Source organism: Xyrauchen texanus, chromosome 37 (assembly GCF_025860055.1).
Source record: "Xyrauchen texanus isolate HMW12.3.18 chromosome 37, RBS_HiC_50CHRs, whole genome shotgun sequence".
Taxonomy (NCBI): Eukaryota; Metazoa; Chordata; class Actinopteri; order Cypriniformes; family Catostomidae; genus Xyrauchen; species Xyrauchen texanus.
Window position 1 is genome coordinate 1438469 of NC_068312.1, and position 21376 is coordinate 1459844.

At 35.7% G+C, this 21376-nt stretch overlaps 1 protein-coding gene across 3 annotated transcripts; it reads left to right on the top strand.

Annotated features, from left to right (window-relative positions):
* The first annotated feature begins 388 nt into the window (after nt 1-388).
* wu:fl23c11 (uncharacterized) lies at nt 389-20629 on the top strand. Of its 3 annotated transcripts, XM_052109174.1 has the most exons (16): nt 389-444; nt 1528-1761; nt 5222-5249; nt 5354-5485; nt 6294-6520; nt 8644-8752; nt 8871-8903; nt 10350-10492; nt 10591-10653; nt 10932-10983; nt 11280-11509; nt 12594-12647; nt 12740-12791; nt 12941-13036; nt 14366-14404; nt 14533-20629. In XM_052109174.1, the coding sequence occupies exons 2-16, from the start codon at nt 1654-1656 to the stop codon at nt 15288-15290; spliced, it is 2124 nt and encodes a 707-aa protein (XP_051965134.1). In that variant the 5' UTR covers nt 389-444; nt 1528-1653; the 3' UTR covers nt 15291-20629. The 3 variants fall into 3 exon arrangements, with proteins under 3 accessions (XP_051965134.1, XP_051965135.1, XP_051965136.1); XM_052109175.1 differs by lacking the exon at nt 389-444 and having other exon boundaries at nt 1482-1761; XM_052109176.1 differs by lacking the exons at nt 389-444; nt 1528-1761; nt 5222-5249 and having other exon boundaries at nt 5354-5466.
* The last annotated feature ends 747 nt before the right edge of the window (nt 20630-21376 follow it).

Consider the following 21376-nt stretch of genomic DNA (forward strand, 5'->3'; position numbering starts at 1 on the left):
ATATCTAAAGTCACTAATCATAGATTTTGACTACTTGCTCTTAATACTTAGTAAGAAAGACATTTCCCTTGCCCGGAAATGTACATTTCTATTAATTAATTAATTAATAACCAATATTGAGTGTTCACGGGATGAACCGAGTATTTGGTTGTGATGTTAATGTAGCTACATCAAGTTAACCCGATTAACTGATCCAAATATTCATAATCGATTATAACAAGTTATGATTGATTATTAATATTTCATAGAGCTGATTCACTACCTAATGGTGGAAGAATGTAGAGCTGATTCGCTACACAGCGTTGGTCTTGGGAGGAGGGTATTTGTTATTCCAAACAGTTTGCATGTAAAACAGCTGTTGTTCTGTTACATGAACTCCACACCTCATCACACTCTCTCCTGAGCAACACGCCAGATATTTACATGCTTCTCAGATATCCACTGGTAAGATATTTGACTTTTATAACTCTCTAATCAGACAAATTTCAAACCGCAACAATTTATTGTGGACAGTTTTGAAGCTGTTGTATGATACATTTAGTGTTCATCCATCTATATGATCTTTAATGTTAAGATGACTAAGAATAATAGTAAATCATTAAAAGTATGAAATAACACAACTGAAAGAACAGGAACTATGTAGTGACCAAAAAGTCTTCTTTGAAGTAGCCACCCCGTGTCCAGTCTGATCATTCTCTCAAGCAGCGTCATGAGGTGCATCCAGAGTATGACACGCCGAATTCACATTTAATCATGGGCAGGATATGAATTATGGGTATCAACAATTCAATGGAATTACTACTACTGAAAGTGCAAATTATTTTGATATAAAATGGAATTCTTGATATTTGAAATTGCATTTTCACCAGTTAAATTGTTCTATGATCGGTCATTTACTCCTGTTCAAAACACAATTAAGTTCTTACTATTCTAATCTCACAAAGCACTTCTTGTATAAGGATCTTTTTTATATCAGTACAAGTACCAATATTTATTATTGATACCAACAATTCTAGTGAGAATGGATTTAAGAAATTAATTATAGATATCTGTTATTTTGTACTGAATAGGAGTTTACTAGTGAAAATGCAATTAAAGATATCAAAAATTACGGTTTTACTAGTACTTGAATTTATTTTATTAATATAAAGAATGAACTTTTTTTGTGCAAAACTGAATTGCGTACATCTTTCACATCCTACACATGATTAAAAATCAATTTGACTTGCCATATCCCGAGAAGCTGAATGTATTGAATGAGTTGTCATGTGTTTTGACACTTGTTGACTGCTCTTCCTGTAATATCCACTCAACATTCACAATTACATTTATTTATTTATTTATTTATTTATTTATTTATGTAGGCATGATTGCCATTATTAAATCAACATTATTAAAATGTTAGTTTAATTATAAAAAACAAAAACAAAGAAACAATATATATTTATCTGTCCCTAATTTACCTAATCCCAAGCATTTAAACATAAGCCTGTCGATCAAAAGGTGTTTCTCTCTCTCTCTCTCTAGGAGTCTCGTTGAGTGGAACTTCTCTGGAAGTATTTGTTGGCAGATTCCACTGAAGTGACGACTCGCATGTGTTCCTGAGGCGTTTCACTGGAGAATCCACACGTAGGGATCAGTTGTGTGTGTGTCATGAGTCTGTGCACACTGCTGCTGTTGTTCTCTCTGCTGCTCTTCATCTGCACACATGCACTGAAGATAAATCAAACCAATGAGGAGCGCACACTCACCTGTGGACAGGTAAGACCCGCATCAAAACACCACAAAGCGGAGAACGCTTACTTTTAAAAGGACATGAAGAAACATGTTACTCAGTAACATAGGCCTCATGTGTGGGTGGGATATGTCCTATGTCCCCACCACTTTTAGTATAAGGCCACTTTTGTCAGGTATGAGTCTAACACAGAAGAAACATCTCCAGTTCTTGAGCAGGAGTTTCTATTTCGTGTGTATGTGTTATGGGGTGGTCCATTCACTGCCATTCAAACGCATCTGAATGCAGGAGGCTGGAAACGCAACCTCTTGCAAAGAAATATCATATGACGCTGCGTACCCAAGTTCAAGCCTGGTGAACTCTGAACTGTGAATTCATACGACGAGAGGACACATGACCAATAGCAGATTGAAACATCATACTATGACCTCTAGACTCAGTACAAACAATACATATTTTAATGCTGCATGTTTTATTGTTGCTGGAAAGTGAGTAGACAATAGATTTTTTATAAATAATATTATTTTTTATTTGTGATGGATTATTTACTTACACCAGAAGCCGTTCCGAGTGACATCATATCCTAGTTTATTGCTGCCCGAAAAAATGTGCATGCTCAAAGCCTAGCGTGACCGGCCCTTTAAGATGAGTGGTGATCCTGCGCTGACATTTGATATTTTTAGTGTCACAATGACTGTTGTTGCGACTGTTCAGTGATGCTTAAGGAATATTCTGGGTTCAAAACAAGTTACGCTCAATTGACAGCATTTGTGGCATAATGTTAATAACCATAAAAATGTATTTCGTCCCTCCTTTTTTTTCTCTCTCCCCTTTTCTCCCCATCTTGGAACGCCCAATTCCCAATGCGCTCTAAGACATGGTGGTGGCGTAGTGACTCAATCCAGGTGGTGGAGGACGAATCTCAGTTGCCTCCGTGTCTGAGACCGTCAATCTGCGCACCTTTTCACGTGACTTGTTGAGCGTGTGTGGAGGCCTCACGCTATTCTCAACGGCATTCATGCACAACTCACCACACGCCCCACCGAGAGCGAGAACCACATTATAGCAACCACGAGGAGAATACCCCATCTGACTCTACCCTCCCTAGCAACCGGGCAAATTTGGTTGCTTAGGAAGCCTGACTGGAGTCACACAGCACACCTTGGATTCAAACTCGCGATTCCAGGTGTGATAGTCAGCGTCAATACTCGTGGAGCTCTGCAGGCCCCTCATCCCTCCTTTTCTTTTATAAAAGCACAAATGTGTGTTCCAGTGAGACTCTTACGATGGAAGTCAATGGGGTTCATTTTTGGAGGGTTATAAAGTCAGAAATGTGAAGCTTATAATTTTATAAATGTTCTTAAATTAATTCTTCTGTTAAAACATATGTATTATTCCAGCTGTAAAGTTGTTTAAATTGTAATTTTTACAGTCATTTTTGGATTTACGGCATAATGTTGCCATGACAACAAAGTAGTATAATTGTCTATATCTTCATACAGATGTGGTCTGTAAGTGATTTAATGACAGTAAAATCATGTTAACACACATATTGTTTATGTCTTGTGTATTTTAATGTTTACAGATTAAACCCCATTGACTTCCATTGGAAGTGTCTCACTGGATCACATATTTGTCCTTTTTTTTAAGAAAAGGAGGAATGAGTCGAAATTATGCTTTGTGGTTACAAATGCTGTTCATTGAGCTCAACTTGTACTGAACCCAGAATATTCCTTTAAGTGACAGTGGTGATGTTGTCTCACTCTAGCATTTCTGCAGCCTGCACTCCTTTCCAGTGAAATTGCAAAATGGAAACCACTGACATTTAAATGTAATCTTGATTTATTTAAATAAAAAGTTAGATTTGGGTGGAATAGAACGTGAAACCTCTATCAGTATATTAGAGGCTAAAATATATTACCACTAGACCAAACAGTCACGCTAATGTGTGTTTAGCTGATTTTTTAATTGATTTATCTATCTGTCTACCAATTTATTTTTCTACTTTGTGTATTATTTTAAATGAACTAATTTAGTGACACACACAGTTTTAACTCTTTTACCCAAAAGTCAGTGTTAAGCTTTAACAGTTAGTGTATTTCAGTGGATTGACAGTTGTGTTCCAGCTCGGGCATGTTTCGACATGGAAAAGAAAGTTACAAGGAATTTGGTTGTTTGCTGAGGTGTAGTACAGCATGTGTGTGCCAGTTACAGAGTGGGTGGGTGTATGTTTTGATGGTTACATTAGTGTAAACTTGAACAAGTCAAACCTTCGATTGTGTGCTTCAGAGAGTTATGTGCATGTTTTTATTCATATGTATCCACGCATACATGCATGTCATGTTTATAGACTGAAGGCACTCTGTGTTCTCATGCAAAAGCCACAGGGACATGCTTTGATCTTTCAGCAGTCTATGCATATCATCACATAAATACCAATTGATTTGCATCTGCAAAACAGAAAATGACATTATAGCCAAAATTTTCCTCCTCGCTGCTTTGAATGAAAACATATTCATGCCAAAGGATTGTAATGTAATCCACAGTTAAACTGTGTTTTGCTGCTGATGTTATGAAACAGGATATTCAATGAGAATTCATCCATAGGGAATGATTGGATTGGGAAAAGTGATCTCTGTAGAGCACAATAGAATTTTTTCCTCTCCACAGACTTCTCATAATAAAGACGTGTAAGCTATGAACCAAACCTTGCCAAAGCTTCTAGAATCACCAAACAAGCTTTGATTTGAGGTGAAATGAAGTATATCCATGTATACTTCATCCAACAAATTATTACAAATGGTGTTATCAAATCAAAAATCGAAGATATGATATAAAACTATCGACTTAAAATCTTTGATTATAGAACTATAATTTTGTAGGTAAGTAAACTATAGGGCTGTCTATCAATTCAAATATGGAATTGCGATTACTCTCATACAACCACTGTTAGTAACTTGCAATTTTAAAGCACACAATGGTTTTAAAATCCACGTTTGACTCGGGATGACTGTGTGCAATTTCTGTCTTCAAGTAATGTTAACCACAGACCTTATTCTACTTATTAATCGGAAACGATTTTCTAAAAACCCTTTGGAAATTCCCAAGGGAACCCATTGCGAGTCAGCCTTCTGGTTTGGTCTACTAACTGACATCATGACTGAACGGCTCTATCATGTGACGGATGATTGTAGGGTGCTGAAAATAAGAAGGATTGGTGACATCAGTCAAAAAGGAAAATTGTTTGATAGGCTGAGCAAGATCACAAAGACCATTTTTGATTCTTTGGAATAATATGTACTGATGAAGTGTGTACAATAAGACCAGGATCACGTGTGTTAAGAAAGTAGGGTTTTGGTTTTGCAGTGGTCTAATATGGTCTATTTTGTTTCTAAGCATACTCATACTATCCCAACACATATTTGCTACTGTATGCACTACTGTACTGCTGTATGCAATGTAATTCATGTTTCTGTCTCTCCATAGGGTATAATGCATTGTGAAGTTAAGCCAGGTAAGAAGTCTATGAATGTGTAAGTCACAACAAATTCTGATTCATTGAACACCCTCTTTTACCACAAAAACGACTTCATTTCTTTAATTGTCTCTTTGTGTAAGGCGACCTTACGTGCATGGGACATGACGATCATGTATATGTGAGCAGTCTGAACGCATACATTGTGCCGTGCCTAACACTGAACAGGACCAAAAGTCTGTGCCTGAAAATCCAGGTGAACATCACAGTTGGAGGTACCTCATCACAGTGGCTTTGTTCGACTGACAATTGTTCTCAGTAAATCCAGAAACAGACATTATTCAAGTACACAAACACAGATGCGAATGCTTGGCCAATTCATTGCAAGTGTGGGGTCTTGTTGCACATACTTAACACACTGTATGTTCTTACGTTACTGTGGCAGTTACGAACCTCAGTACTTAAGAGGACATTACAGTTTTCTTCAAATGTCTGTACCGGTAAACCGGATGTGTTATTATTCAGGTAACAATCTATAAACATGCCCACAGTTGAAAACATTTTCCCTATGGATGCCCATTTCTGCCAAAAAAGTCTAAATGATGAGATAAAGACTTAGTATATCATTGTATTTCTTTTTCTCATAATTCTTACTTTATCTCATTATAACTTACTATCTCATAATTTTGACTTTTATAATTATGAGTTTAACTCATATTGACTTTTCTCTCAAAAATATGACTTACTCTCTCTTAATTATACATTTTAACTGATAATTATATCTATCTCATAATTCTAACTTTATCTCATAAATATGACTTACTAGCTCATCATTTTGACTCATAATTATGATATATCATTTAATCTCATAATTATTCCTTTTTTTGTATGACTATTGAAAAATGATGACTTTGAATCTAATAATTATGACTTTGTATCTCATAATTATGATATGTATCACCCCTTGTGGATAAATTAAGAATGCAACGTGTATTTGCGTTGTATTGTGACATAGCACATTTCAAATATTTGTCCAGGCTGACCAACATGATTACTTCATGTGGTGTATTGATACTGTGTTAGATGCTGGCCAACCTGTGGATGTTGAACTGCCAGATGATGGCAGCGGTGAAGAAGATGCAGAGGAACCGCATGGAAATGCTCATGAAGATGAAGATGAAGATCACATGACTGCTGTTTCCAATGCTGCCAGTGTCCTCGTTTGTTACAAAAGCCCTACGTACTTTGATTCAAACATTCTGCACTTCAGTTTCTCCTCTTTAGACTTTGAAGACAGCACCACACTGAAGGTGAGACATGTTGTATTTTTAAAGGGAGAGATCTATCTATCTGAACGTCCGTCTGTCCGTTTCCTTTTCAAAAGAGTTTATAGAAAGTTCATGTTACATCCTGCTTAAATGTCCCTGTTTGTTTGGACAATCTTATTTTCATGAAACTTTGTATGTTCTTATTTATTGTTCTATTTTTTTAGGTGTAATATTGAGAAAATAACAAGTTTGCAGTAATGCAAACATATTTAATTTAGTAAAAATATTATTTTAATTTGAAAACACTGCATTTATAGTTGTTGTTGTTGCTAGTTTGTATGTTTGAGTTGAGAAATACACATTTCAGCATTATCAGTTATCTATTTGTGCATTTTCCTTGATAACCAAGCAAGTTGACTCATGATACCATTTATTTATTATATCGCAATCGCAATATTAACCTCAATAATCGCAATATGACATTTTCCCCAAATCGTGCAGCTTTAGGGCTGTCGATCGATTACAATTTTTAATCGAATGAATTACATGGTGTCCCAATTAATTAATCGCATATACAAATATTTACTGATAAAGCCCCTCATATAAATATAATTCAATATATAATGATTACACATATTTATATCAATATATAATTATACATAGTTATCTTTAAATATTTAAAAATGAATGATATATATATATATATATATAAATTTAACAATTTACATTTGCAGTTGTCATTTATTCGAATATTTTGAGAATAAAGTAAAAAGTATGAGATTAATAAAGTCATAATATTTTGAGAATAATTTGAGAAGGAAAGTGATGTGGTGGACAACAGTAAAGTGGAGCATCTGTGTTTTTACATACAACATCACTAACCAGGGAGATAACTTGGCAATGCAACCGAGCTGAATTTGTGGGAAATATTTGCGAGCTCTCTGTTCATAAATGAGGTGTGCATTGGACAGGAGTTTTCAGCATGGCCGTCTGTCAAGGGAGGTGTGAAATATAGGCTCGTGCTCAAGTTCGTATCAATATATTGTATGTAGTAACATCCCCTCGGTACAGTATTGTTTAGACAGGAAAACCCAATAACAACACCAATCTGGACTGCTTGAATCTGTGTGATTCTTTCTCCTGAATACTCTAAGTTTCCTACATAACTGCTGCAGAGTCCGGATACTAATGTCTGTGCTGATGAGCCAAAAGACCAAGGATTTCTTTATTGCTAAATCATATCTTAAATTATGATTTAACAACATCCTCCTCATCCATTGCATTAATGAAGCTGCTGGATCGGCGTCCATTCTATCGTTGTGATCAGACTTTATTCTAATTATTGTGACTTTATTCTCATTCTAAATTTAATATCATAATGCCATGATTTTATTCTCAAACTATTACGACTTTAATCTCATAATGCTTCAACTTAATTCTTGTAACTGTTACTTTATTTGCAAAATATTACAACTATACTATTCAAAAATGTAACGTGGCGTAAAGTTACAAATAACTTTATTTTTAAAAAATGCATCTAGAAACACCTGCAAAACCACTCGCTCCGCTCACATACTCTGGTTGGGTGTCATGATTCCAGGTTGTTTTTAACAAAGCAAAGTTTCAGTGCTTGATAAACTGTATATTTTTGTTCCTTTTTCTCTAGTGTGCAGACTTAATTACAATAATAAGACAAGTTCAATGTCATTTGATTTGAAATCATTTAAAAATCAAGGCACCCCAAAGAGGCTATTTTAACGCAGCAGGTTAACTGCACGCACATGACATGGAAACGTGAACCAGCACATATACAGGCAGTGACAGTTTGATCATTTTTGTTTGACTTTAATGTGACATTTATCAGACTTATGTATTGTGCCATATAGGCTTATTGCTCACTGTTCTGCTATTTTGAGTAGCGTTTCAGGAAAGTCCATTGCAATATACATTCTTTATTCCCGCATAGGAAATAGGTGCTTTAATCCACTGCTATAAGCTCAAGCTTTTCAAACTTTCATTACATTTTCAGTCCAGGCTTGTCAAGCCAACATCAAAATTTGTCTCAACAAACTTTACCTATCAAGTACAGTTTTGCATCTCTTATATTTTAATTAGCCATCAAAACACACATTTCATCAGCTGAGATGAATGTGTTTATGCTGTAGGTGTGGATGTCTTTATTGGTGGAGATCAGGGAGGCAGATCTCGGCGGTCCAGTCATGGTTTATTCTGCAGACACAAACTCTACTCTCAATATTCCTGCAAAAGAGGAAGGTAAACATGCTTTAAAACTCATACACATCCTTCAATTTTGTTATTATTGGTAGTTGTAACAAAATTGGTTTGATATCAAGGATGGTCGGTTCTGTACTAACACATCTTCCTCTTTTAGTGTGTTCCAGATTAGATGTCGTCTTCTGTAATGGTAAGTTAACATTTAAATTTACCCCTCTGCTGAAACTTGGATATCTCAAATGCTGTGGCCAAAAATGACCAAATATGTGGAATAGAGAGTGACAATTAAGAGCTGCGCCCACAATAAAGCTCCACAAACTCCTTGTCCTTCTGACTTGACCAAAAATCTGCCATTTTTCCCACAACAACAAAATCGGCTAGCATATGGAGGTAACATTAGATAATATTTGTCCTGCTCCATCAAGGCAGTCGGTGTGTGTACATGCTTACATCATCGTCATAGCAACAGATTGTGATCAAGTCAGATTACACCTGTTTTCTTTGGAGGTTGTTAAAAAATCATGCCAGACTTCTCAAACAAACACGATTATACATGTTATGTGAAAAGAAAACCCACAAATAGCTACATGGGTAACCCAGTGGTCCACTGGAAGCTGGTGTTTGTTGAGGTTTGTTGGGGCGGTGTAAACTCGCCTTACGTTCCTTTGGATAAAAGTAGGGTGTAACTGATGGGTCGGTTGGGAATCGAGAATGCATGAAAAGTACCGTCATTATTTATCATTTAAAGAGATTCATTCGATCTAGACATAGATTTACATACGACAAACATATTACCAAAAAAGTGTTTATGATAGTTGATGTTTGGTTAATTGTGTTAGTGGCACCAAAAAAATTGGATTGTGCCAGACAAACTGGTCAGATTGTGAAAATGATCCATTGAGAGTTAAAATGTTGACCTCTCTGACAGTCATTATATCATTTGCACACTGGATTAAAGCATTTGCAAAATGTGTTTTATTTGTACTTTTGCCCGTCACATTTATTTTTCATATTTTCATAGATCTGTAGTTCATATTACAATTGATTCAACTGCATGCCTGCCCATCAATTGAGTGCAGCAATGCCCGCAAACTTTTGCTGCTGTTTTGGTCCCTTTAATTTCCTTCATCAAAAATTGGCGCCATGAACCAAACCAACCAACTCTGAGGTGAATCACAACATTACAAACTTTGATTTGAAGCAAAAAACTATTTGAAAATCAGACAAAAAGACAAAGAATCTGTGTATTTAATGTCTTTAATAAGGGAATGAATTACAATTCCATGAAGAATTGTGAATGACATAAATTAAAAAAGTATAAAAATATCAAACTATTGTTTTAAAGTTGTTATATAAATAAAACAGTTGATTTTGCCTCGATTGCGTCATTCACAGAGCTCTACTGGCGCACTTTGTTGGTTGTGATTCTCTGATTGGTGGATCTTTCTCTTCAGGATCATGGGTAGTGTAGTTCTTCACCAGGAAGTCCACTATAAAACATGATTTTTAAACAATGAAGTAGAAATAACGCTGACTGATTAACAAGCTCACAGTGGGCCTGTCTTTAAAGGTTTATAAGGTATCATTGATATAAATTTGTCTATGCAAAAAATGTCTATGCTGCTTTGTTTTGCAGTTGGTCCCAAACTGCGCAGGACAACTGAACATGCGACGGGAGTGGTGACATTGTATGTGGCTGATAAAGATAAAGAGAGATTCCGAGAATTCCAGGCATGCCAGAAGCTGGAACGGGAAGGAAGGTGTGTGAAGGTGGAATGGGTAAGTCAACAAAACAACTTTGCATTTAGTCAGTTCATGCAGCCTACATGAGCATTGTGACAATTAACTTCTATTTCTGTCTCTTTCTCAATGTAAAGAATGATGCTAGGAATGATTTTGAGATTTCACTCAGCTCTGTCGCCCCTTGTCTGTGCTTTGAGGTACAATTTTTTTTATTCACATTAAAAGGCTTGCATACAAACATATAGAACAGTAAACAGTCACATTGTGTGCCGTTCAATACACTTGCCTACTGAAGTAATGTTTGAATACACAATATATGTTCAGCAATGTAACTGACTTAAAACTGCCTGGCAAGAATGCAACTATAAATATATTAAAGTGGGAAGAAAGTTAAGGTTATCCTGGTAACAGTTTGTCTGTCTTTAACTGATTGTTTATAGACACACACTCGTATTTGCATTTTATATTTTTGTAGATTTGGGGGGACTTTCCTCGACAAGAGTTTTGTCCATTTTTGAATGAAACAGGTATGGTAATACAAAACATAAAACATTATTATTATTATTATTATATATTACAACAAACTTCCCATTTCTGCTATTAAACCCTCCAGTACACTGGTCCCATACACTACCATTGTAAATGTATAACTGTGCAAATATGAGGGACAAGTCAAAATGTATTTATTTATTTATATTTGTAATCAACAGCACAAATGCTGTCTTCTGAAATAAAGTTGTAAATATCGATTTGATATAATTATTGCAACCATTGTTGACTTAATCTGCCCTGTATGTTGTGTTATGGTGTCTTTCTCTGTCAGCTATCTCAAGCTCCAATGTGTCACTGTCTGTGGCCGAGACTACAGCTCATAATAAAGCTATGGGTAAAGACACGACAGCTTTGATCTGGAGCGTCACTGCCCCCTGCAGGCTGCGCACTGAACTGTGGCTGTGCAGGAAGGTCTTGGCACTCGGTGGCAGCTGCCATCAAATCAACCACACACTTCATGTAACGAATAACCGATGGACAAACACTGAACACAGATTCTGGGTGAGAAGTTGTTTAGTAAGGATTTTTTTCAGGAACCAATTTATTTTGTGATTCCATGAAACTGAAATGGAAAATAAAGCAGACATCTCTCACCAAGGACCTACTATGGAGAGATATAACGGTCAAAATAAATAAATAAATAAATAAATATATATATATATATATATATATATATATATATATATATATATATATATATATATATATATATATATATATATATATATATGATGAAATAAAATAAACTAAATTGAGATGTATTGAAATGTGAACTGCAGTAAATAAATACTGTAAATCAATAAATAAGGTGCCAAACTAATCTATTTATTAATTTATTTATTTGTCAAAAATGAAATATTTGAAATAAAAATGGTCATTAGATACTTCAAATGTCATTTTCACTTTAAAGTTGCCAGAGTAAAATGATTCACGCTATTTCTCAGAGGCCAGGATATATTTGATTTGAAGAAAATGGGAGTGTCTCTTGAACATGCAAAACTCTCCACAACCATGCTAAAGTGTTGTGGGTGTTTTGATTCCAACACATGAAAAAAAATGTGCTTAATTATTATGAAATACTACTAAGTCATATTAATTAGATAAAAAGTCAAAATGATGAGATCAAATGTAACAATTATGATATTCTCAAATTGACTTATTATCTAATCATTTTTAATCTCATAAATATGAATGAGTATCTCAGAATTATGATTTACCAAAGCATTTTTTTCCCCAGTGTGGTGCAGATTGGCTTCCATAGATTTAAATGTTTTTAGCACATTGATTTGAAGTTGCTAGGGTGTTCTTGGCGGTTGCTAGGTGGCTAGGTTTTATCATCTGCCAGGCGAAAATTCTGAATCCTCAGAAAAATTATCTCACAACTCTCCGTAACAAGCCATGCAATTTGATGTATCATTCATATCTTTAGCACAAATGTATGAAATACGTTCCAAAGTTTGAGTTATAGGTTTGTTAATATTCTCCCTAGATATGACCCATAGTGATAGTAATGCTTGCCTTGACAAGTAACAAAAAAAGCAGTATGGATTCCTTAAACGCCAATATATTATTTCATCTGTTGCAGGAATTACAAGGGGAGTTTTTGGAAGTGGAGCGTCACCCTTCAGTGTGTGTGCAGGTAGTTAACAAGTGTTTTACCATGTTTGCAGTTCTTTTCTAAAATCCGACTGTGTGTCTTGGTAACTGGACAGTGTTGTGTCTCTTCTCCAGGTTAAAGTAATGGAAATGGATGGTTATCTGGGTCCAGTATGTCCTTTTGAAGGCAAGATCTTTTCTGATCACTTTTGATGGCATCAGCATTTAAACAATGTTTAATGTGCTGTAATAATGTGCTAATAGAACATAATGCAGGCACAGAGTATTGCAATCCTCTCTTTGTTCTTTATATTGTGTTCTGTTTCTCTGCTGTAGTGAAGCGGACACACTGGAGTTTTCCGCTGCTGTTGTGTGTGATGCTCATGTGTCTGTCTGTGTTAGGAGCCTATGCAGTGCAGGGTACACTCAAAAGTGAGCATAACACACACACACACACACGCAAACACAGTGGAATCTCACAAAACCTGTCAAGAATATATACAGGTCATACTTCACCCCAAAAAGAGAAAGAAATCAGGAAATTATATTTTACAGAGAGAAAGTTTATTTTTAGGGTAATTAAGATTTTTGCATTGTGCTACTATATAATGATAATTAAAGGGAAAGTTCAATTGTACTTGAATAAATAAATTCTGTCATCATTTACAAGCCTCACAATGTTTGTTCTAAACCAGTATGACTTTTTATGGCTTTCATTGTATGAAAAAAGATTAACTAAAATTATTGTTCATATGGGTTTGGAACAAATTGAGAGTGAGTAATTTAATAAAATCATTTCATTTTTAGGGGAACTATTCTTTTAAACACATTTCCCACCAAATTCTTTACTTCTTCACAAAATACTAGGGCTGTCTTTAAATTAGTGCAATTAATTATTTAAAAATAACATGTTAAAAATGAATGCAATTATTTTTATGCATATTATATCTTACGTATATATATATATATATATATACATAGACCGACATTTAAAAAAAAACACATCCTGTGAGAACATCAGATGGATTGCTGTGGACTGTAGGTTTATATTCAATGATATGGGAACAAAACCAACAACATATTGACTTCTGAAGCCCCTTTTTGTACTGTCTAATCAATGCTGTACTCATCTGACAAAATAAGTGCGGCACTTTGGGAATGACTGTTACAAAACAGATAAAAAAAGAAAACACACACACAACAGCTGCGCTCTCTCGAACTGCCACATTCTGCTGCACTTATCCCTCTCCTCCGCTGATTTGCCCAATTGGGAGCTGGGTGTGTGTGTGGTCACGGCCCGGCCCCACCCTCGTCACACTTTTATATTATGTTATATTTAAATACAATTACACAGAAATATTGATAAAAATATGTCTTCACATGTATCACACTGGTGTGAAAATTTCATTTTTTGAAATGTCAAAACATTTCTAAATTGTATTATTAAAAAAACTAAAATACATTAAATAATAACTTTTATATTTGGCAGTTAATATGCCAGAAATATCTTTACATGCATGAACAATTGAGAAATTATTCATGACTTACAATATGGTGAAAACCATCGGGTTATGAATGATTTATAATCCTTTTATACCTCCTGGTCAAATTGAACTGCACATGCAGAAGTTATACGGAGATTCTGAACTTAATAGGAGGGTTAGTCAATTGACAGCCCTAAAAAAAACAACCAAAAATCCCCTATACTATTAATTCAATTAAATGTAAAATAATAACAAATGAATTGTTTCTTTGTTACAGATTGGGTATTCAGATGGCTTAAGGTGGACGATTTAAACAGTGAGTTTTTTCCTTTTCCCCCTAATCTGTCATTGTTTCTCACCGTATGCTGTTTTTATTACTTTTTCTCTGCACACTGTCTGCAGTTGGTGCAGTTATTTAGCACAAATGTCTCTGTGCTCTGTCAGATGGGGTGGGTGGAGTTGAGGTGCTTCTGGTGTATCTGCCCGATGCAGACGACAGCATCACGGAGCAGGTGTGTCGTCTGAGCTCCAGTCTGTCCACTCTCGGCTTCACTGTGTCTCTGGACCTGTGGGGCCGCTCAGAGCTCAACGCGATGGGTCCCGTTCCCTGGCTACACTCCCGTCTCGAGCACATACAGCGGTGTGGAGGCAAGGCAGTGTTGGTTCTGACACCAGCTGCTTGCAAACTGGCCGAGGAATGGAGCTGCCAAGGAGCAGGAAAGAACATGAAAGAAGACAAGGAGATGAAGAAAGTCTCACAACCCTTAACCGGCTCAGATGTTTTCAGCGCATCGTTGAGTTGCATTCTCGCGGACTATCTACAGGGGCGTGCTGGCGAGAGGTTTGCGCTGGCCGAGTTTGAAGCACAACTGCCCAGGTGCCGTCGAGCGGTGGCAGTCCTCCCAGAGTTTTTCCGTGGGCTTCCGTTGTTCAGTTTGCCCTCTGAGAGTCTGGGCTTCCTGATGGAGCTCACACATAGAGCTCATAAAGGACGGGGCACAGCTGGATGGTGGATTCGAGCCAGGGCGTTGAGGGCAGCATCACAGGCGTTATCAGGGGGACTCTGTGACCTCACAGGACACACATGTGAAGAGTCTGGGACAGAAGATGCCAGGGAATGTGTCCCACTACAACCGGACCAGACAACCGCACCAGTCAGTCCTGTTCTTAACACCAAAATGAGCACTATAGGCTGGGTCTAAATCAGCCTCATGTAGATAAAACTACACATTTTCAAAACTGACTTGTCAGTGGGTTCCCTGAACAATTCAACGATTTTTCAGGAAGCCATGGAGAATTCATCTGACCCTAATCGGACTAAAACTAAAGGCGTTTACATCAGACCAGTGTTTCGCAACTTCTAGGTCACGGGTCTGTTATGTTCCTCAATTTAAAACTTTCTGATGGCAACCCAAGTGAAATGTCAGGCAGCCGAGGGAAATTTGATGATATTCACAATTCACACTAAATATGCTTCTCATCTGAAACGTGCATTTGTGAGGTGCAATTGGACTGGTTGGGCCATCACCGGACCACTTGAGCCAATGATCTGCTCTTCTCCAACCTACGGTGCCTCTGGAGTTCTGTCGAGTTTAAAGCTTCACTGCAGAACTTTGGGCTCTCTAACGACATCTGTGATTGAAACCTAAAATTTCAATAATTTGCATTGGCCCTGATGAATGAACACCACCTGCAACTTAACCCAGCGAAGACTGAGCTCCTTGTGTTTCCAGCCAACACTGCTGTTGAATACGTCACCATGCAGCTGGGTTCAACTACAGTAACGCCTTCCAAAATGGTCAGAAATCTAGGGGTAACTATCGATAACCAACTAGATTTCACAGACCAAACCTCAAAGACAGCATGATCATGTAGATTTACACTCTACAATATCAGGAAGATAAGACCCTTCCTCTCTGTACATGCCACACAACTGCTCGTTCAGTCCCTTGTCATAACTAGACTGGACTACTGTAACGCTCTCATTGCAGGCCTTCCTGCATGTGCTATTAGACCTCTCCAAATGATCCAGAATGCAGCAGCCTGTTTGGTTTTAATGAAAATGCGGACATAAAAAACAGTCACTGTGTCTGCTTCAGCTTACCTAAAATAATTTCTGCAGAGCTACATTATCACCAGAAGCCTGCGGTCGGCTGATGAATGGCGCCTTGTTTTACCAACAGAAAGAGGCACCAAAACACTTTCCTGGACTTTCAGCTTTTTTGTACCACATTGGTGGAATGACCTTCCCAACTCCATTCGTGAAGCTGACTAACATTCTGTCTTCAAAAAACAGCTAAAGACACATCTTTTCCATGAGCATCATTCACTCATTAAAAAAATAAAAGATATATAAATATATGCACGTAATATATATATGTATCGGGATTACACATTTAAAATATGAAATATAACTAACTGTATTCAACTACAGTTACAATTTAAATCATTGGTAATTAGAATACAGTTACATTCAAAAATTATTTTGATTACTGTAGAGATTACTTTGCATTTTATTGTAATTTGTTTCATTTAATATTTAGTCCTTTTCAGATGGAAAACATTTATACATATAAATGATCCAAAGTACATTTGAACCATACCTGTCAACATCTCCCATATTTCACACCCATCTTGTTATACACATTATTGTTATTTCTCCCAGGAAACTCCCGTAATTTGTATGGCCCAAACCTCGTTATATGAATAATTACATCAATATATTATTCCAAGGTGGTCCAGTTGCCAGATCTTGTATGAAACTACTCACACAATCGACACATCATACAAATTTCTGATATCTGCACATGTAGTAGACACATGAAGTTGAATCAAGCATCACTGGTAGATGGGAGGAGTAGACTCAAGTGGTGCTCTGGCAAAACAAACTAAATATACATGTAAAAACAGCTGGACGAAATAATTTAATTTCGTATGTCGAAGCCATATCGACAATGCCCACGCCTTTTGCAATGTGTGTCACACTGATTTTAATATCGGACATGGTGGGAAAAATTACGTTAAATTGTCAGCTTTACGCTAAGCTAAAATGCTATTTCTAGCCATTTTACATGCAAATGTCACTTTGGATCATAATACATTTTTTCAAGTAAGACCTTTGATATCAGGGCAAAAATCATATTCTTGATAATAATATCTAAAAATCCTTAAAACAAGATCAGTTTGATTGATCTTGTTTTCGAAACAACACTGCATAAGATATTTGGGTTTTTCAGAGAATGTATTTTTAACATGTGTATTTTGTCTTACTGTACTGACAGAGATTTTATAGTCAAAACAAGTGAAACAATCTTCCAGTGCTGAAGAAGTAATCCAAAGTATTTAGAATATGGTACTGACCTTGAGTAATCTAATGGAATATGTTACAAATGATATTTTACAGCATGTATTCTGTAATCTGTAGTGGAGTACATTTCAAAAGTAACCCTCACAACCCTGGATATATATATATTCTTGTTGTACTGGAATCTGTTTTGAACACGACTGTTCTGATGCTAGTGAATCTTTGTAATGCAGCACTTCTCCTACCACTGACTCCTTAAGATGATTCGCTTATAATGTATTCCTCTTTTGTAAGTCGCTTTGGATAAAAGTGTCTGGCAAATGTATAAATGTAAATGAAATGAAGAAATGGCACTGCTCTTCTGTGCAGATGGATCTCATGGTTTGAGGTTAGCTGAACTAGCATAGCCGGAGTCATAACATGTTTTTTATCATGATCTTGTGCTATTCATTTAAACATTCACAACTGAGATATTACTTGCTTTGAGGAAGATAAACAACACTCTTATTATATATTTTAATTTGATTATTCAAGTGTCGCTACACATTAATGTTCGTATTGTAATAACGTATCAATTTGAGCGATGTAACTCGTGAAAAAGCTGATATGAGTTCGACTGAAAGCCTTGAATTATTTTTATATTATATTGTACAGCCTCAGTCGATAATGCAAGTGAACCGTAATACTACAATAGTATGTCTTTGCACCGCACAAAACAAGGATTCAATAATGATGATGATGTAATATACTTTATTAAACATGAAAATAATGTTCAGAAATTTGTAATAAAATAATTACAATAATAAACAGTTTTCTTTATCATTTCTTAGAAAGTTAAGTTATAATAGAGAGTTGATTAGGCCTACATGCTAAACTAAATAATATTTCCATTACTGTGCTATGAAATCAGTACATTATCAATAATTTGAGAGGACATTGCTTTTCAATGTTCCCTAAGTGTTTATGTGCCACTGTTTTCTCATTTCTTATACCCCAGTTGCAGAAATGCACAAGTTGTTGTATCACTTTTAGCAGATAGTGTGTTTATTCTGTGCTGTAAAAACAATTCTGGCAGCTGTGGTTATTAAATGATAAACGTAATATATTAACCTTCTGAAACTGTAAAAGTCTACTTTTTACTTTATAAGGTAAATCACATTAGTAATTACAGAACAGCACATGATGACAAGAATAGTGATCCTTCCGGGAGCAATGATCGATAAACCTATAGAGACGGCGCTCTGTGTCACTCACACAAACACTAAACACCATCAGAGTAACACGTGTGAAATTAAAATAACGCAGTAAACACGTAGAGACGGCGCTCGGTGTCACTCACACAAACACTAAACACCATCAGAGTAACACGTGTGAAATTAAAATAACGCAGTAAACACGTAGAGACGGCGCTCGGTGTCACTCACACAAACACTGAACACCATCAGAGTAACACGTGTGAAATTAAAATAACGCAGTAAACACGTAGAGACGGCGCTCGGTGTCACTCACACAAACACTGAACACCATCAGAGTAACACGTGTGAAATTAAAATAACGCAGTAAACATTAACTAAACTACATTAAATATTAAATGTAATGTGTGAACATGTATGTAACTGATATTAAAAATAAGAAGAAATACATAACTGTTCCCATAAAATATAATGAAATATGATGGGTCACGCAGAGAATTCTGGAAATACATGATTACTGTTTCTTACCATCATTTTAACAATAATTTACCGAAAAAAGTACATGTTCACTCTTGTTAAACATAATATACATTTTAACCTTTAATTATACAGGAAAAACTGTATATTTTTACTACATTTCATCGTAAAACTACATGTATTGTCTTATTAAACATATTAAAACATATTATGTATGTATTACGGTAACTATTTGTTAACCAATATACGTTTTTTTTATGTAATATTTTTACAGTCAGTAAAAAGTTAGTTTTACTGTTAAAATGACGGGCATTTTTTACAGTGTGAGCTGACTTAGTGTACAGTGGACAGCTTTCAGGGCAGCTTTAATAAATTCATTTTCATAGGTTATTGAAGGAATATTCTGGGTTCAATACAAGTTCATCTCAATGGACAGCATTTGCGGCTTAATATTAATAGCACAAAAAATGATTTCAGTAAGTGTTTTACTGTTTCAGTTTTCACAGAAGTGAATGGAAGGTATTGCAGGAAAGTCACATTATGCAGGTTGTCATTAGTGCATATCAATGATTTATAAGGCATTTGTAAATGATTATTAGTCATTAATGAACCTCTTTATAAGCCCTAAACAAAGGGAACACTAATGTGAAAAGTTATGAGTAAAGATTACTTGCATATTATTTACAGGCATATATAATATAGGCTACAGTTCTGTGTGTGGATATCTTGTTTGCTTACTACTAAGTGCGTCAAACTAAACTCAGAGATTTGATTTGCATCAGACAGTTAGTGAATGAACAGAGAGGTGGTGGGTTGTGACCTCAGACTGTGGCCTGAGGCTGACAGTAGGTCTATGTGAACTTGAACTGATGCTGATATGTAAATATTATATGTAAATTATGCCCGATCTCAAACTCAAAATGAGTTGTGCAGGAGTGGCCAGAGCTTGATAAGGAAACCACATTGAAAATGGACCAACAAAACCATAAATAAATCCATCAATCCGCCTCCATAAATAAAACCTGAAGGCGGACTAGTTTGCTGAAACACACACACAATTGAAAAACTTCAAACATAAGTGAAGGTCGGGAATGGGAGTGAAGGCATAATTGATTCCATGTCATAAACATTGCTATGAAAAGACCATGACATTTCACACACATCATCAATCTAAAAATAAATTACAATTTGACTGACTTGTGAATGTATCCTAATGTACAGGCAGATCTGTAAAGAAACATTTTGTATGATGGTTTCAATCAGCTAGTTCAAAACCCTCTTAAATTGTCATTTGTTTTGTATACCTTCCAAAAGAAAATATTAATGTCATCCTATATTTGCGATAGCTATTGCATAAACATGTAAACACATTAAAACCACTGCCACACATTCAAGCAAGTGTCAATTTAATAATAAATGTAGATATGAACTAAAACCTTAATGTGTTAACTCAAACTGTATTCTCAGGACAAGTTTTATATATTTAGTTGTCACATGTTTTAAATGTTAGAAATATGATAAATATTGTTATTATAAATATGTACATGTATTAATTAAAATACTTGTTTGCCAAACCAATAGTTTGATATTTTTGTATGTTCATTTTTACATGTTCATGAATAGTTTTTTGTTTCATACCTGTTTCTCAGTTTAAATGTCTCTAAAAAGCCTCAAATCTGTTTAAAGGAATTTTCTGGGTTCAATACAGGTTGAGCTCAATCAACAGGCATAATGTGTCATAATGTTGATTACCACAAAAATTCATTTCGACTCATCCCTCCTTTTCTTTACAAAAAGCACAAATGTGTGTTCCAGTGAGACACTTACTATGGAGGTCAATGGGGTCATTTTTGGAGGTTTTAAAGGCAGAAATGTGAAGCTTATAATTTTATAAAAGCACTTACATTCATTCTTCTGTTAAAACTCATGTATTATTTGAGCTGTAAAGTTGTTTATATGGTCATTTTTACAGTCGTTTTAGAGTTTTAGAGTTTGTTGACATCGTCATGACAACAAAGTTGTAAATTCGTCTCTATCTTTCCACAGATGCGTTTAGTAAGTGATTTAATCACATAAAATCATGTTAACACACATATTGTTTATGTCTTGTGTCTATACTTCTGAATCAGTGAGTATTTTAATGTTTACAGATTAAACCCCATTGACTTCCATTAAAGAAGTCCATAAGTGTCTCACTGGAACACACATTTGTGCTTTTTTAAGGGAGGAACGAGTCCAAATAAATTTTTTGGTAATCAACATTATGCCACAAATGCTGTATATTGAGCTGAACTTGTACTGAACCCGGAATAAT

Bases quoted from the DNA above. Each gene is read 5' to 3' on its own strand.
- wu:fl23c11 (XM_052109174.1), top strand. From the start codon at position 1,654: ATGAGTCTGTGCACACTGCTGCTGTTGTTCTCTCTGCTGCTCTTCATC. The intron at 10,984-11,279 runs GTATGGTAATAC...TTTCTCTGTCAG, and splicing joins TCCATTTTTGAATGAAACAG to CTATCTCAAGCTCCAATGTG. The intron at 12,648-12,739 runs GTAGTTAACAAG...TCTCTTCTCCAG, and splicing joins ACCCTTCAGTGTGTGTGCAG to GTTAAAGTAATGGAAATGGA.